At 35.4% G+C, this 17,314-nt stretch overlaps 1 protein-coding gene across 1 annotated transcript; it reads right to left on the bottom strand.

The window, feature by feature from the left end:
- Nucleotides 1–3,934: 3,934 nt before the first annotated feature.
- On the bottom strand, nt 3,935–4,741 carry LOC309819698 (microtubule-associated protein RP/EB family member 1-like; the record flags this gene model as incomplete). Its single annotated transcript, XM_082650096.1, has 1 exon — nt 3,935–4,741. The coding sequence occupies one exon, from the start codon at nt 4,739–4,741 to the stop codon at nt 3,935–3,937; it is 807 nt and encodes a 268-aa protein (XP_082506222.1).
- Between the last annotated feature and the right edge of the window lie 12,573 nt (nt 4,742–17,314).

Below are 17,314 nucleotides of genomic sequence, written 5' to 3'. Positions count from 1 at the left end.
TTTTTTTAAAGAAGAGGTTGGGGGTAGGAGTTGATTAATTAATTAATTAATTTTTGCTGTGTTGGGTCTTCGTTTCTGTGCGAGGGCTTTCTCTAGTTGTGGCAAGGGGGGGCCACTCTTCATCGCGGTGCGTGGGCCTCTCACTGTCGCGGCCTCTCTTGTTGCGGAGCCAAGCTCCAGACGCGCAGGCTCAGTAGTTGTGGCTCACGGGCCTAGTTGCTCTGCGGCATGTGGGATCTCCCCAGACCAGGGCTCGAACCTGTGTCCCCTGCATTAGCAGGCAGATTCTCAACCACTGTACCACCAGGGAAGCCCCAGAATTATTCTTACTGGTGGCCAGCAGCAGCCGTCCCAGGTGAGCTAGTACTAGCATTACTTCTCTGTTTAGAAGTGCCTGTCTTTTCTTAGGTTTCTATTTAGTTGGTCACCCTGTGACCTCAGTTTTTGATGGAAACAAGAAAATTTGAATTTGCTGATTGTCTGGTGTCTTCTGTGTGTTGGTTTGCTTTTGCTGTTGTTAAGAGTGGGAATGATGCTGTTTCAAGCTTTTTACATCCTAAATGGAAGCCAAAAGTCACACAGTCCTTTAGCCATACTTTGAAGATTTTCAGCATAGCAGGCACATGTTTCCAAAATTCAGCTCGGTTCCCCTCCTTCTGGTTTAGCTGAATGGTAAAAATCTCCACCCAACACATATCTTCTTATTGGAGCTAATTTTTTTCCAAGACTCCTTGTAAGATCGGTAACGCGACCTTGCTGTTGAGAGACACGGGGCTAGAAGTAGGTAAGTTTGAAATGATCCTGGATAAGAAAAAGTTCAGACTCTTAATGAGGAATGTGGTAATATGGATGGAAAAGAAATGGTGGGTTCAAGAAGCAGAAGAGAATTAATTTAATGATTTATTTATATCTGAGATATTTAAGAAGTAGATAAAGAGAAGGATACCCATGTTTTTTCTTTGTGTGGCTGTGAAGAGTGTGAAAGTCTTACTTATAGCAAGTTATACAAGTAAGATAAAAGGTTTTGCAAAGAAGACAAGTAGTAGACATTATTTAAGCTCTTTTTTGTGTGTAACTGAGCTGTTGTCTTTCAGATGTATTCTTTTATTTAATCTTCACAGTCACCCTTCAAATATATATTATTTTGATCACATTTTTATAGGTTAGGAAACTCAGTTTTAATGCAGTTGAGTAGCATGGATACTATGAGGCAGAACAGAGAACATGCACTAACCCAGGGTTTGTAACCCTTGGCACTGATGACATTTTAAAGCCAGGTAATTCCTGGGGGCAGTTGTCCTGTGCATTGTAGGATCCCTGGGCTCTACTCATTAGATGCCAGTAGCATCTACCTTTTCATTCAGTTGTGACAACCAAAAATGTCTCTAGATATTCCCAAAGTCCCACAGGGGAGGGGAGATTTGCCCAGTTTTGAGAACCGTCGATCTAATCTCCCTTACTCCAAACTTTGTGCTATTAATGAGTCATATATTGCCTCTTGGAGTTCAGTATGTATCTCTGAATTTGACATTAATAGATTATGAATATTATAACTACCCTAATTCTAAATGGAGGCAATGGTGAAAAATAGCTTATAAGTATTATCAGAAATTTGGGTAAATTAGTGAAATTGTCTTGGTCTGATGGTAATTTTAATCTCTCTAACATATGCATAATTAGTGATACTAAAGAATTTCACCTAATCCATTTTGTTTCATATTAGATTTTATTAGCACAATTAAGCTGCTCTTTAAAATCCATAAAAGTCCATCTGTCTGTAGTCTTAAGGCAGGCACATCTTTTTCAAGGTCATTTTGTAAATTGATAATTAACCTTCTAAATATAGGTACTTCATACTAAAGGTCTTTTGCCATATCTAATTAAAGCAAAGCAGTTGTATTTTTATCTCCCAGAAGATATGTGGCTTGCATTTATATTAGCATTTCAATTAAAATGATGGTTTCTTGGTTTTTCTCAAAATAAAATGGTGGATGAAAACAACATCTGTTGAGATATTAACAGTAGTATTTGTGTATATATTATTATTATTATTTTTTAAATACAGAATTTTATTTAGAAACTGTTTAAAGTAGCAAAACACCCTGTCAAGAAAATGGGTGGAAAATGGGTTCCCAATAAAATGGAATTTTAGGGCAGCAAAAGTCTAAAAGGCTACAAAAGAGAAATAGCACCACTGTCATTTGAACATTGGCTAGTTACCTGCATTTTTTGGCATTGTTCATCACTGAATCTGGGTTTTCCTCTGAATTCCACACAGAGCATGCACTACACAACAATTTTATCATAAAATACCTGCTTGCTACACACATTTTAGGACAAGCTACCACCAGAAACCAATCAATACAAATACATCAGGGAACAATCTCAGTAGTGGGTAACACACATTTTGCAAAATTCTGCTGAACAAAGGAACTGAATAGGCTGTGGGCAAAGCAAATGAGGGAGTTAAGGAATGAAATATTTTAAATATTAATAATTAACTCAGACATGGTACTGTATTTTCTGCAAAAGAAAATTAACATTTAGTAACACACTAACATTTTTATCTCCAAAGAGATTAGTGTGCTGGCAAAGTATTCCGATAACAGTGGAGGGCTGTGGACAGCAGGTACTGAAAACACCCAGCCTTGCAGATCCCAAGGTAGCAGTGGCCTTCCTTCACTGATCACTCCCTTTGCCAGAGGTCCAGAAAGAACTTGCAGCATGATCACCTGCCTGCTGAACTTCCACTCTAAGCAGCAAACTTTAAGGAGCCAAAGAGGAGTCCCCAGTGGGCAAGGGGACAGAGAAGAGAAACATGTTAAATGTAAACTTAAAAGACAGTAAAATGGGTCACAACCCCCATTCAAATCCCAGAGATGTGGGCAAGTCCCCAAAAGTAGTTGTTAGATTTAAAAACTAGACACACCGCATTTCAAACAACAACAACAAAACACAGTACATAGAAATATCAGGGATAACTGGAAAAATCACCAGAGAAATGTTCTATGAAAATCAAGCTCTTCGACTCAAAACGTCTCAGGGCTGAAACACACCCTTTTTCATCCAGGCAACAATGCCTCCTGCTTCTTATCAAGGATGCAACTGGTCAAGGACACTAACTGGCTTTACAAAGCAGCTTTTCAAACTTTCCTTTTGGGCCAAGGTCTGGGCCTGTGAGGATCAGGCAGCCCTGTGAGGGCTGGGAACAGCAGGTCCCAAAGGGTCCAAGTTCTGGCCCTTCCTTCCCAGACACAATGTCAAACACACAAAAGCTCCTGTCATGTTACATTTTACATTTTGAAATATTGAAACATCTTTTAAATACTCTTAAGGCATTTATTTATTAAAGCGTTCTCTGTCAAGATTTCACATTAGCTTAAATTTCAAATCAGTCTTTACATTTCTCTACCGAGGTCTCCACCTTCTCCAGCCATCAGTGCTACCAGCATCTACAGAGTGAGCCCCATGGTCAGCCTCTTTGTTCCCTGGGTGAACCAACTAGATGTTAATACTGCTCTGCTACAAGGTAAAAGCTCCTAACTCAAACTTATTGGAAAAGGAGTGAAACTTCTGCAAAGTGCACTTTAAGAAGAGGTACTGGGCTTCCCTGGTGGCGAAGTGGTTGAGAGACCGCCTGCCGATGCAGGAGACACGGGTTCGTGCACCGGCCCGGGAAGATCCCACATGCCGCGGAGCGGCTGGGCCCGTGAGCCATGGCCGCTGAGCCTGCGCGTCCGGAGCCTGTGCTCCGCAACGGGAGAGGCTACAACAGTGAGAGGCCCGCGTACAGCAAAAAAAATAAAAGAAGAGGTACTTTTTCCTTATGAAAAGAAACCAGTGAGTCCTCTAAGAATAATAAAAGGGAATATTTTACAGTTAAGCACATGATTTGGAGTGAAGAATTCGGATGGTGCTCAGCTGGTCCAGGCTGTTAATACTCTTCTTGCTCCTCCTGCGGGCCCCCTTCATCAGGTATCACGAAGCCTTCGTCTGTGGCATAGAGAATATCCACAATCCTCTGCAATACAGGGTTGTTCTCCCCCTTGTTCTCCTGGCAAACCAATTCAATGTTACTTAGCTTTCCAGAGTAGAAATCTCTCTCTTTCTCCAAGTCTTCGACGGCAAGTTTCAATACGTTGACCTGCTGCATCAATTTGGCTGCTTCGTCATCCCCGTTCCCCACACCAGGATTCTTCCGCACCACGCCCGGGCCAGCCTTAGGGGTTGCAGTAGTTCTGTGTGTTGCAGTGGGCCTCTGTGGAGCTGCACTGCTAGAGCTGAGAGGTTTCTTCGGTTTGTTCAGAGCTGGAGCAAAAAGGGAGGGGGCCACAGCAGTTTCTTGACCTTGTCTAGCAGCTACAGGGTCATAGTCTTTCCCATCATGGTTTGCAACAAAAAACTTCTTGAACCACTGAACGAATTCAAAATTGTCCTGAAACTTTCCTTTCACTAATTTTTCCACAGGAATTATTTTGTCAACACCCATCCTCTTAAAACCTGCTTGTAGTATTTTGAAGTTCTGGATGTATTCGTGTTCTAGCTTAGCTTGGAATTTCACTTTCTTCAGGGCAATGGAGCCAGGGAACAGCATGTCCATTAACTGACAATAGGCAGCCCCTGAGCACAGATGTTCAATCTTTGTCAGATTCAACTGCAGAGACTCATTGATCCAGGCTAGCATGTCACGTCGACTGAGGTTATCACTGGTGACAGACGTTGAGTACACATTCACTGCCATCTTCGGCTCTCGGCTGGACTACGTCCGCTGTCCATACCCGGCTCCGGTTCCATCTTCGTCTCATTCAAACCGCCTGACCCCGCCCGCCCCTGTGTATATATTATTAATAAGCTTTTATTAAGCATCCACTTGTCTGAATCAGAGATTTATAGATTCCAAAAGAGATCACACAGAAAAGTACTAAGTGGGAAAAACACAGTCTAATAACTGATAAAAATTCAAATACGAAAAAACGTCATGGGCCTATTGATGTATGGAATCCCAAATTGGTTTAAGATTGAGAAATTAGAAAGCTAAAGTGAAAGACTATTGAGGAAAAAGCCAGATAGGCACAAGTTAAATGAAGATTAATTGAACAATATAAAGAAGTAGATTGCCATGCAAGGATTAAAACCAAGATATTAAGTATTCCAATAAAACATTTATTATTGTTTAGCTGTTAAGTAATAAAGCAAGGGTCTAGTTACTGGAGAATTGAAGGAATGCAGTTAAAGTATAACGGACCACAATACAAAGAATACACTTTATTCTTCTGAAAATTTGAAGTTGAACTACCTTTGTAGTTAGGTGTTTGCATTCAAGATCCAACACGAATTGATAACTGTAGAAACTTGGGAGGGCTTTATTTTATTTTATTTTTTTAACATATTTATTGGAGTATAATTGCTTTACAATGTTGTGTTAGTTTCTGCTGTATAGCAAAGTGAATCAGCTATATGTATACATATATGCCCATATCCCCTCCCTCTTGCATCTCCCTCCCACTTTCCCTATCCAACACCTTTAAGTGGTCACAAAGCACCGAGCTGATCTCCCTGTGCTATGCAGCTGCTTCCCACTAGCTATCTGTTTTACATTTGGAACTGTATATATGTCAATGCTACTCTCTCACTTCATCCCAGCTACACTTCCCCCTCCCTGTGTCCTCAAGTCCCTTCTCTACGTCTGCGTCTTTATTCTTGTCCTGCACCTAGGTTCATCAGAACCTTTTTTTTTTTTTAGATTCCGTATATATGTGTTAGCATACGGTATTTGTTTTTCTCTTTCTGATTTACTTCACTCTGTATGACAGACTCTAGGTCTGTCCACCTCACTACAAATAACTCATTTTCATTTCTTTTTATGGCTGAGTAATATTCCATTGTATATATGTGCCACATCTTCTTTATCCATTCATCTGTTGATGGACATTTAGGTTGGTTCCATTGTTCACATGATATCGATTGTATTATAAATCCATTTTTAATTTCTTTTTTAACAGTTTGAAGACAAAGCTAAGTAATATCTGTGTATATAATTGGATGATATAACCCTCAAGTCTTTTTTTTCTTTTTCTTTCTCAGTTTTTAAAATTGGACATATAATTTGCATTTAGTGAAGTTCACAGATCTTATGTGTACATTGGATGAGTTTTTACATATATATAATCTTTAGATCTATTTATCTATCATTTGAGATGTATATGATTTCCTTTACCCCAGAGAATTTCTCTTTATTTTAAATGGTATATTAGATGGTTTTAAGTGCTTTTTTGTTTATTTGTTTTTAATTTAGATATAATTGACATACAAAATCATGTAAGTTTAAGGTGTACAATATGTTGATTCAATATATTTATATATTGCAATATGTTTACCACCTTAATATTAGCTAAAAACATTTCTCTATATACCTCTTAGGGCAGTTTTTTCCCCAGAAGCAACCACAAGCCACATTTCTTATTTCTCTAAATATAGAATAGTTTCACCATTCCAAATTTCTTTGTGCTTCACTTATCTCTCCTTCTACTTGTGTAAACCCTGGAAATCACTGATATTTTTATCATCCTTATAGTTCTGCCTTTTCATGAATATTACATAGTTAAAATCATACAGTAAGTAGCCCTTTTAGACTGGCTTCTTTCACTTAGCAACATACATGCAAGATACCTCTGCGTATTTTCATGGCTTGATAGTTCTTTTCTTTTTATTACTGAATAATATTCCATTGTATGGATATAAACATGGTATTTTGTTTATCCATTCATCAATTAAGGGACTTATTGACTGCCTCCATTCTGGCAACTATGTGTAAAACTACTGTCAATAGTCACATGAAGATTTTTGTGTGAATATTAGTTTTCAATTCATTGCAGTAAATACTGAGGAGCTTAGCTAGATCATATGGCAAGACTGTGTTTAGCTTTGTAACAAACTATCAAAAAGTCTTGCAAACTGGATGCTCCATTTAACATTCCTGCCAGCAATGAATGAAAGTTCCTTTTCCTTTACATTCTTGCTAGAATTTGGTATTGTCGGTGATTTTTGGATTTTAATAGGGGTGTAGTGGTAACAAATTGTAGTTTAATTTGCAGTTCCTCTCAAGATTATTTCTTTATCTTTGATATTCTGCAGTTATGATACACTTAGGTATAATTTTGTTGTTGTTGTTTTGTTTCGTTTTGTCTTGGCATTTTTCCTGCCTGGTGTTCTTGAGCTTCGTGCATCTGTGGTTTGGTGTCTGGTTTGGTATTAATTTAGGGAACTTCTCCATCATTATTGCTTCAAATACTGCTTCTGTTCCTTTCTCTCTTTCTTTCCTGTCTGATATCCCCATATATGTATGTTACATTATATGCTATGTTACAGTTTTTGTTCTTACCCCACATTTCTTAGATATTCTGTTCCATTTTTTTCAGTCTCTGTTCTCTTTGCTTTCAGTTTTGGAAGTTTCTATTGACATATCTTCAAGCTCAGAGATTCTTTCTTCAGCTGTATCCATTCTACTAGTAAGTGCATCAAAGACTTTTATTTCTGTTTAGTGTTTTTGATCTCTAGCAATTTCTTTCTGATTCTTTCCATCTCCTTGTTTAGACTATCCTTATGTTCTTGCATATTGTCTTTTTTTTTTCTATTAGAGCCTTTAATGTTTTAATCAAAGTTGTTTTAAATTCACCGTCTGATAATTCCAAAATCCCTACTATACCTGAGTCTGGTTTTCAGTCTTGTTTTGTATCTTCAAACTTTGTTTTTGTCTTTTATTATGCCTTGCAACGTTTTGTTGAAAGTTGGACATGATGTGCTCGGTAAAGGGAACTCCAGTAATTAGTCTTTTAGTGATGCGGTGGTGAGGTGTAGGGGCAGGGGAAGCATTCTGTAGCCCTATGATTCGGTACTAGTCTTTTTGTGAATCTGTGAATTTCACAAGTACCTGTCAATCCTCCCACCCCCATCTTAGGTGGGATAGTATGGGTGGAGGGGACTGGAGTTGGGTATTTCCACCGCTGTTAGAAGGCTAGAGGAGACTGGATTTGGGTATTTCCCTTGCTGTAGATCAGTGAGTCTCTGACTAAACCCCAATAGGCTGTGGTGAAATAGTTCCTTTTGAGGGTAGGTCTTGTTAAGAAGAATGGAATGCTCTGGCATATTTCAGAGTGGTTACTTTCCCCCCGTCTTGTAGGAAACCAAAGGGAATATTTCTCCAGTATTCACCTTGGGAAACTGGAAGAGCTCCAGGAAATAAAACTAACTAAAGTGTGGGGCTCCCCCATGGAGTTTTAAACTCACAAACTTGTTATCACTGATCGTCCAGCAATTTTTCAATTCAGATTTTCCTGCCCTAATATTGAATCCCACGGAGACCTCTGCTCCCTTATTTTTGCTCTGAAAAGCTGCAGTTCTCTCTATCTACCTGTCTGCCTCTCCAACTTTTAGAGAAGCAATTTACCCTGTGACCTCACTTCTCTGACATATCTAAGAAGAGTTGATTTTTCACATTGTTCAGCTTTTTACTTGTTACTAGGGCAGGCTTTTAAGCCCCTAACATGCAGGACTGGGAACTGGCAGTCCTGATGTGCAGCTTCTTAATTACAAATGATGTTGACCATCATTTCCTAAGCTCACTTGCCAACTATATATCTTCTTTGGTGGTCTATCTTTTCAGATATTTCCTGCATTTCAGTGTGGGTTGTTTATTTTCTTATTGCTTACTTTTAAGTGTTCTATGCATAGTTGGACATGGTGATTTCAAAATAATTTCTCTCCTTTGAGCATTTTCAAAGTGGTTACTTTTCCCCTTTCCCTGCCTGAACTATTGGAGAGTAAGGGCTGAGGAAAGGGGATGTTTTTCCAATTTTTGCAGTGTGAACCTGGTGGTATTCCTGAAGGTAAAACTAATGAAACTGTGGGGGCTGCCCTTATCCTGGGCCTATAGGAATTTAACTTTCAGTCTGTTCCACACTCAGTCTACAGCAGTTCATCAGTAACTGTTTGGGGTTTCTACCAGTCACTGTCTTCAGTGGCTTCTCTCCTGATAAGTCATGATTCTGTGTACTTGCATTTTCCCCCCGTTTTCTGAGACAGTTTGCCTTGTGACCTCAATTCTCTGATAGATCTAAGAAGAGTTGCTGATTTTCAGTTTTTCAGAGATTTTTTTTCTTGTAATGAGGGTGGAAGCTATGACTTCCAGGGTCTTTATATGTTAGAGCAGAAACCACTGTGGTGTCACCTTAAATTATATAAACAGTTGTATATATATGAACTCTTGTATATAGCAATCTTGTTTTTTCCTGGATTTTCTATTCTATTTTTTGAGATGTATTTTGTATGTGTGACAATTCCAAATTATTTACATTATAGAGGCCTAATAGTACATTTGATGTCTTAAAGAAGTAATTCCCCATCATTGCTCTTCTTTTGGCATATTTGTTGTTCAAAATAAACTTTGTAATTGATTTTAATAACTATTAAAAAGTGGAAAACGACAGCACTTTATTTGGAATTGTAATAAATTTATAAATTAACCTATAAAAATGTAATACCTATTATATTGATCACTCCTATTCAAAGAGAATTTTTCATTTTTTTCAAATCTACTTTCTTTTGATGCAGGAAAATTTTATAGATGTTAACATCTACTTTAAATTGATTTCTTTCTAATTTTACTTCCAGTCATCCTTGTAAATTGTTTATTATTTTATTGTAAATGGGGGTTTTCTCTATATTTTTATCTCTTTTGATAGGCTTTCTTTGCCTATATGTAAACTATTGGTTTTATGTACATTTCATTGTTATTACTTTAGTAAGTTTTCCTGTTTTCATGGTAGTTTTACATTGGCTTATTTAGGCTGTGACATCATCTATAATGTTTAATTTCTTTCTCTCAAATTCTATGTTTTTTCTCTTCTCCAACTGCATTGACTAATGTTTCTTACATTATTTTAAATAGTAGTGAAAATGTAACGCCTTATATATTTGACAGTAGCAGAAAAGGTTTTTATGTTTTTCCATTAAATAGATAAAGATCTTTGGGTGAATGCATATTGTTCTATCAATTATTATTTTATTTAGAGCTCTTTACCACAAATGGGCATTTTTTTCATTTTTTATAATTTATAAAATTATAAAATATTATAAATTACTATGTGATTCTCCTTATATTATTATGATTGACTATATTGAAACAGTTGCTTCTATTGAAATGCTTGGATTTCTGGGATAGTTGAAACTATTTAGTCATGTTTTTAATTTCTTTTTACTTTTTCAATATGCTATTGAATTTTGTTTGGTATTTTTCATTTAATATTTCTGAATTTATATTCATAAATGAGCCTGGTATATGGCTTTCTTTTTGGTGTAGTTCTTGACAATTTTCTTAAAGAATATTATGGTTTCATCATAAAATTAATTTGGAAGTTTTCCTTTATTTTCTATTCTCCGTAATAGATTAAGCAGCATTGGGATAAACTACTTTTTAAAGGTTTCTTTAATACTTTAGAGAGTAAATTTGGGCACAATGAATAATTATGCCAGTTCTGTAGTATAATAAGTAAGACATATCATAAAATTCATAATGTGAGAATATAAAATCCTATGACTCAACTTGTAATGTATTAATACTAACCATATTTATATACATCCTTGAGTGTAATTTTTTTCAAAATGGCCATTTTGGAAATATACAAGTTCTGTTTCATAATTGCTTGTTAAAATGTAATTTAAGTCATTTTGGAATTGCTGCAAAATATGTTTGCATGGTATTTTAAAATATGATCATCTATTTATATACATAATGCTTCTTAAATTGACAGATTTCTCTGTAATTTGGTTACTTATAATTACTTATAACTAATAATACTATAATTATAATTTATTCATTCATGGATGCATACATTAATTCGACACCCTCTTACTAGTGCTATGTTATGGTCATGTGATAAACACAGTATATTAAAATTAAAATAAGACTTAATTTCCCACTTTAGAAAAAATAATGGTAGTTAACACAGATCCACAGGCAAGGAACTCTATAGCTCCCAACGGCAGACAAAAAACATACTATATTTTAAGTATCGTATATTAATGAAATGATCTTCAGAAATGTTAATAATTTAAGCAACTTACTCTTATGGGATGTTCTGCTGACACCAAGTTCAAGACTTTGAGAAATTGTAATGCTATTCTTTTAGATTTTTAGCATGAAATTGAATATGTATGAAACCCTACCTTATTATTTTGAATAATGTTTTGGAAGAATACTCTCAAGGTATTCAAATGTGACTACAAACTCAAGAATGATATTACATGATGATGAAAATAATGATTCTTAAATTTAATTGGCTTGGGTTATAATAAAAACTCCATCAAACTTAATTACTCTAAAGACTTCGGACAAGGTATTTAGCCTCCAAACTTTTGATTTCCAATCAAGGAAAAGATGACCCTAGTAAAACCTGGCTTATAGAGCTGGTGTAAAGATTAAATAGTCCCGTCCCTTACTAAGCAGTCAAGTGTTTGCTATATTTTTTTATTAAATAAAAAAGGCAAATGACTGATAAAATTGAAGCTTCTTATTCTAAGACCAGTCAAAACCTAAAAATTTCTTCTTCAGGTTACTCTGCGAATTCAGTTGATATTTACCAAATTTTTAACAACAAATTTGGTTACATTGAGCACATTTCCTAGTTTAGGCCCCTCAGCTCACCACTTGAAACAATTCTCCTCTGAAGCAGATATTTCAAGAGAAGATCTGGTAACACACACTGAAAGTATACAGTTCTAGTTATTTCTGCCAAGTTTGTAGCAAATATCTGGGATGGATACAAACCATACATTATTTTGATACTTAAGGTCCTTGCAGCAGGAATTCTCCATTACCTGCCTCCTCACCCCTACCATGAAGCTCTCCATGTATCTACCCACTACTGGGGCATATTCTCCAACTGTATATTCATATAAGAGATGGAGGAGAGAATAAGGATTATTTTACTTCATTATGGAATTTGTTTAATACAGTTTTTATCCTTACCTAGGAAACAAGTTCTCCAGTCTAGCGATAGCGGAAAAAAGATACTTTTATTCCCATTTGAAGAATATGTCTATTAAATGAAATTCTAATTAATTAGAATTCTTTAGGGAGGAGTGATAATTAGGTTCTCCTGGACCTCCTACAGTGTAGAAATTAATTAAATAACAAATTAAAAAATGATTTTTTACATTTTCAAAGTGGGGTTACCACCTTCAGTAAATTACTTTCTATATCATTGATTTTTTCCCTTTATACTGGCAATAGAACTGAACACCTCGACAACCAATTTCTAAATACCTCAATTTAATCTTCATTACATATAAAAAATTATCTCCCCACAAGATATGTATTACTTTTCCCTTCAAATGTATATTTGGGGTATTTAAAATTATTGCTCTAATTTTATTAAATCCACATTTGTGTTTTTTCTCATTTTGGAAGCTAATACTGAAAGAGTATGTCTGTTAACTATTTTGCGTAGTAGCTAGCAAAGGACAAAAGTACTCATATAGACAACTGATGATGTTGTACAATTGCTGAGAAACTCATCATATCTAAAAAGAAAAATGGGCTATGGAGTCAGAACAGCATGCATCTCAGTTCTGCTCTGTCACTGACCACACCTATGCAGGTAGATCAATTACCAAGTCTTTTTACACCTATTTGTACTTAGGTTACCTAGGGTTAATAATCATTACACAAAGTTCTACTGGAACCACGTGTATCTCTCTTGAAATAATATTTCATCCTGTCATTGAATTACAGTATTTAAATTGTCAAAAGTAAGTATCTGCTTTCTTTAGAAAACCAAAATGAAAACCTATTATGTAAACACTTTCTAGTGATATAATTTAGGACCATTTTACACCAATGTGCTTAGCATTTTGTTTTCATGGTGATTAGTTTATAATTGGATTGGAGAGAACCAGTTTATTTTCTCTACATAAATTACTTAAAGATACAGAATATATAAATTATAAAAGAATAATAGATTCAGGACAATATCTTCCCATAAGATACCACTTACTATATGGAGTCAGATTATAAATTGAATTATTAGACAAAACTACTTCAAAGGATTCTAAACATCCCTTGAAATATTTTTCTAGTAGATTTTCAGTTATCAATCATCAAGGAATTATCTATATATTTATTTAGTGTCTGAGAATATTTCTCAAGAACAAGATTGTTTTCATAGTAGGTATGAAGTAAGAAATACACACAGAGGAATACATAGAAACATTTAGTGAGTAATTAACTTTATGAAAGCAAATTTATATGTTTTGAAATATACTAATAATTTATTGATATTAAAAGTCATGTCACAAGCTGGTTGTAGAGAAATATAGAAAAAAATAAAATTTAAGATAAACTGATTATACTAAGAAGAAAACACTATTACATAAAATACATAATACTATATGCACAAATGATACTACTTTTTAATGTTTTACAATGAGACAATGAAAGTGAAATACAATTTTGTTAAATTATATTATTTTGAATAACTGAATTACAAGGGAATTTTTATCATTCAACGAGACATAATAAAACACATGTTAATTATCATAATAACAATATTAGTTTCTTTTTGAAAAAGGTGATGACCTCAATTTAATTATTAGATACCTATGTTCTTAAAAAAATCATAAAATTGAAATAAGTCAATGAAAAGCAAGTCCTAATAAATTGACCTTCAAAATGAAAGAAAAAAATGAGAAAGAATCTCCTGGTTTTATTTTTTTTCATTTTGTTAAAATATTATTATGAAAATCCACTTAAATAAGAGAACTATTTAATTTATTTTTTAATTAATTAATTTATTAATAAATAAATAATTTTTTAAATAAAAAATAAAACCACTGCACCACCAGGGAATTCCCTAAGAGAGCTACTTTAAGTGACTTATCCCATTTTGGATTTGAAGAGAAAGTCTTAAGCTTAGAACCACTTAGAATAGAATCCAAGAGGATAAGGATCTCTTGTTTCTAAGGGAATAAGGAGATAGCATAAATAAGGAAAGCAGATTGAGAAGACTTGAGTCCTTGTTATCATGGAGGGTATAGAATGAGAAAGAAGTGCCTTGTTTAAATTCCATTATCAGCTCATGTGGGTATGTTAGCAAGGGCTGGTGTGTTAAATAAGAGTGGCAAGGTACATCTTTGGTTGAAGCAATGCAATTCTCTTCACTATAATTATTAACTTATGATTTGGATAATTATTTCATAAGTATGTGTGTGTGTTTTAATTGCTGCACAGTTTGAGGAGTAGAATGTGAAAGTATGCTAAGAATCAGAATTTAAATCAGACTTTACTAAGAGTCTACTCATCTGTGATGCCCAGGAAGGAATGAGGAAAATGCTCACCAACCAGAAGCTAGGTGACTCTCACACTTCATGTCCTAAATATAAAAATTCAAAATGGCAGGGCTCTTTTATATATTGGTAATACCTGAAATATATGTATTTTAAATTGTTTTATGGTTAAGCAAGGGATTAAGGCTTCATGATACTCAAGTATGAGAGAACAAACTCTGCAGAAGAAGAGAGAAAGAACCCTTAAATCTTGATTTATCAAATTTCTAAAAGCCATTTGAAAGCTAAAAACATGTCTGTTATTCAAAAGTGTGAATTTATCTAGTAAAACATTAATTATATATTATATTTAGATTTTTATCATTTTTCTTCTAAATAGAGGCAGGCAGCACTGGAGGGGCTGAATTGTTAATTAGTAAACATTTGCCATCTCCCTAAAGCAAGAATGTTATTCCAGATAAGCAAATTAAACCATTATTTTGGTTAATCAGTACAAACATGGATAGAGTGGGTAATAAAATTCAAAATGTGCTTGAATTTCTAAAACAAATCAAGCAACTTCAAAGACTCTTTGAGTTTGTGGAACATCTATTTATGCTATTTGGGAGTACAATTTCACTCTCCCCTGACATTAGTTGGAAATTAATGCATTAATTAATTCAATAAACATATAATTTGATACAATGAACACGGCCTTGACTGTAGAATGGTAAAGAAAAGATATGCCTTTAGTGCTCCTGGTCTTTACAATTTAGTGGAGATTAAGAATAATTCATCTATTTTACACATAATATTTTAAAATATTAACAGTAAGCTTTAGGAAGGAAATCAATGGTTTGACTATGATAAAAAATAAGGAGAGGGAATGTAGTACTCTAGATAAAATGAGTAGGTGAGACTTTATAGGGTTCTCTGTCTCCTCAGTGTTTACTTCCTGTTCTTTCATACTTTCTCTTCCACATTGCTGTAGTTCTTTTTCATATTCTACCCTCCTTGCCTGGAAAGTAACTTTAGATAATTATTTTTTCCAGGAATATAAGACTCTAATGACATCTGAGCCCTTTCATGTACAAGAATGTCTTTCTATCATCATTTTAAGAACAACAACAAAAACATCAACTGCAACAAAAACAATCTTTATTCATTTGCTGAGAATAAAGTTATTGGGTAATAACAGCTTCCAAATAAAGCAGAGTAAAACTCTTCTCGTTCTTGCAGTATTCATTATTGTTTAGGAGTCTGAGGCAAAAAAATTTTGAAGCGACTGAAGAAAATCTCTCCTCCTTCACTGAAGACTTATAGGATATGTTCCTCATTCTTATAGTTCAACACTTTTCCCTAATAATGTTACAGACTGTATTAGCCTCCTTTTGTAGATTACTTAAATTTTTCCAGCCCCGACTGCCAATGTCGAATTGATTGGTTCAGAGCAGATTTTACCTACTTCACACGTTCACCCTACAAGCACATGGCTGCAGTGTCTCTTGCTGCCAGCCTTAAAACTTTTCCAAGTGACACAACTGCCATTCACAGAGGAACTCTGTAAATGCATTGCTTGACCAATGATGGATGCTGGACAGTGGATAAGGGTTCCCCTTTAATAACCCAACCCTTGTGTATAGTTCTGCTATTCTTTTACAAAGGCTCCACAGAATGTCACACAGGATTAAACATCAGTTGTCAAATTGGTGACCAACTTCATAAACCATCCTTCATAACTAATTCTTTATCTTTTTATTTATTTATTTATTTTTGCGGTACGCGGGCCTCTCACTGTTGTGGCCTCTCCCGTTGCGGAGCACACGCTCCGGACGCGCAGGCTCAGTGGCCATGGCTCACGGGCCTAGTCGCTCCGCGGCATGTGGGATCTTCCCGGACCGGGGCACAAACCCGTGTCCCCTGCATCAACAGGCGGACTCAACCACTGCGCCACCAGGGAAGCCCTATCTTTTTATTTTTGCTCTCTCTGTTCCATTTCTATATTGCTCACTCCCTAATATTGCTTTGAAAATTAACTATTTGCAAGCCTCCAATTCAGGTTTTACCTTTAGGGAAGGAGGGGCTGTCATTGATCAAGATAAGGTCTTACTTTAGAAAAGCCCCTCTAATCCGAAAACATCAAAATTTTTCCACTCAAATATTTTGATCACTTATATTTTATGATTGTTTCTTTTCAAGCTTTCTGGAGACTCCTTTGCCAGCATCCTTGGTTAGTTTGCTGCATCTCAATAAATTTTACTCATTATTACATAAGGCAACATCTATTTAGACCAGTGGCTAACTTCAAACAAGTGAGTTACACTTTAGTCTATTGTCTTTTGTCTGTTGAATGGTTTTTCAAATCTAAAAGGAAGGACAAATCAGTGTGAGCACTCTATTTCTGCTCTCTGGTAGCTCCTCTCCTTTGTAATTGTGCTTTAAGGTAATTTAAGGTAATTGTAATTGTAATTTAATGTAATCCTACTTTCTGGTCTGGTTACATTTCTCTGTTACTCTGAACATTATGGTTCATGAGAAACTATAGTTTAGCTGATGTATTTAACCATCTTTTTTCTGTTTCTAATAGGCTTAGAACTGTAAGAGTTGCTTATGGTAACTACACCACCTATATTCTATCGTGCCTTAACTGTCCCTCTTTATATTTTCACATCCAGCTATTTTTTGGTGTCTAGAATTTCTCTTAGGTTGTACTCGCTTAGATCAAAGGTTAAAGAGGCACAACTGCCCATCTTGCTAATTAGGACAGACCCAGGACTTTTGATCTCTCCATATTTGATAAGCACTGCTCTAAGCCCTTTGCATGCAGTATCACACTGAATCCTTGCACCAGTATAAGCCCTATTTTACAACTGAGGAAACTGAGGCACAATAAAGTTAAATAACGTGCCTCCATGTTACAAAGCTGATGAAAGTTGGAATCTAGTTAAACAACATTGTCTGATATCTGAATTCAAACAGTCTGATTCCAGAGCTT

The sequence above is a fragment of the Grampus griseus genome (assembly GCF_964374135.1).
Source record: "Grampus griseus genome assembly, chromosome: 3".
NCBI classification, from domain to species: domain Eukaryota; kingdom Metazoa; phylum Chordata; class Mammalia; order Artiodactyla; family Delphinidae; genus Grampus; species Grampus griseus.
The sequence above is the reverse complement of the archived record's forward strand: the minus strand, read 5'-3'. Positions and strand labels throughout refer to the sequence as shown.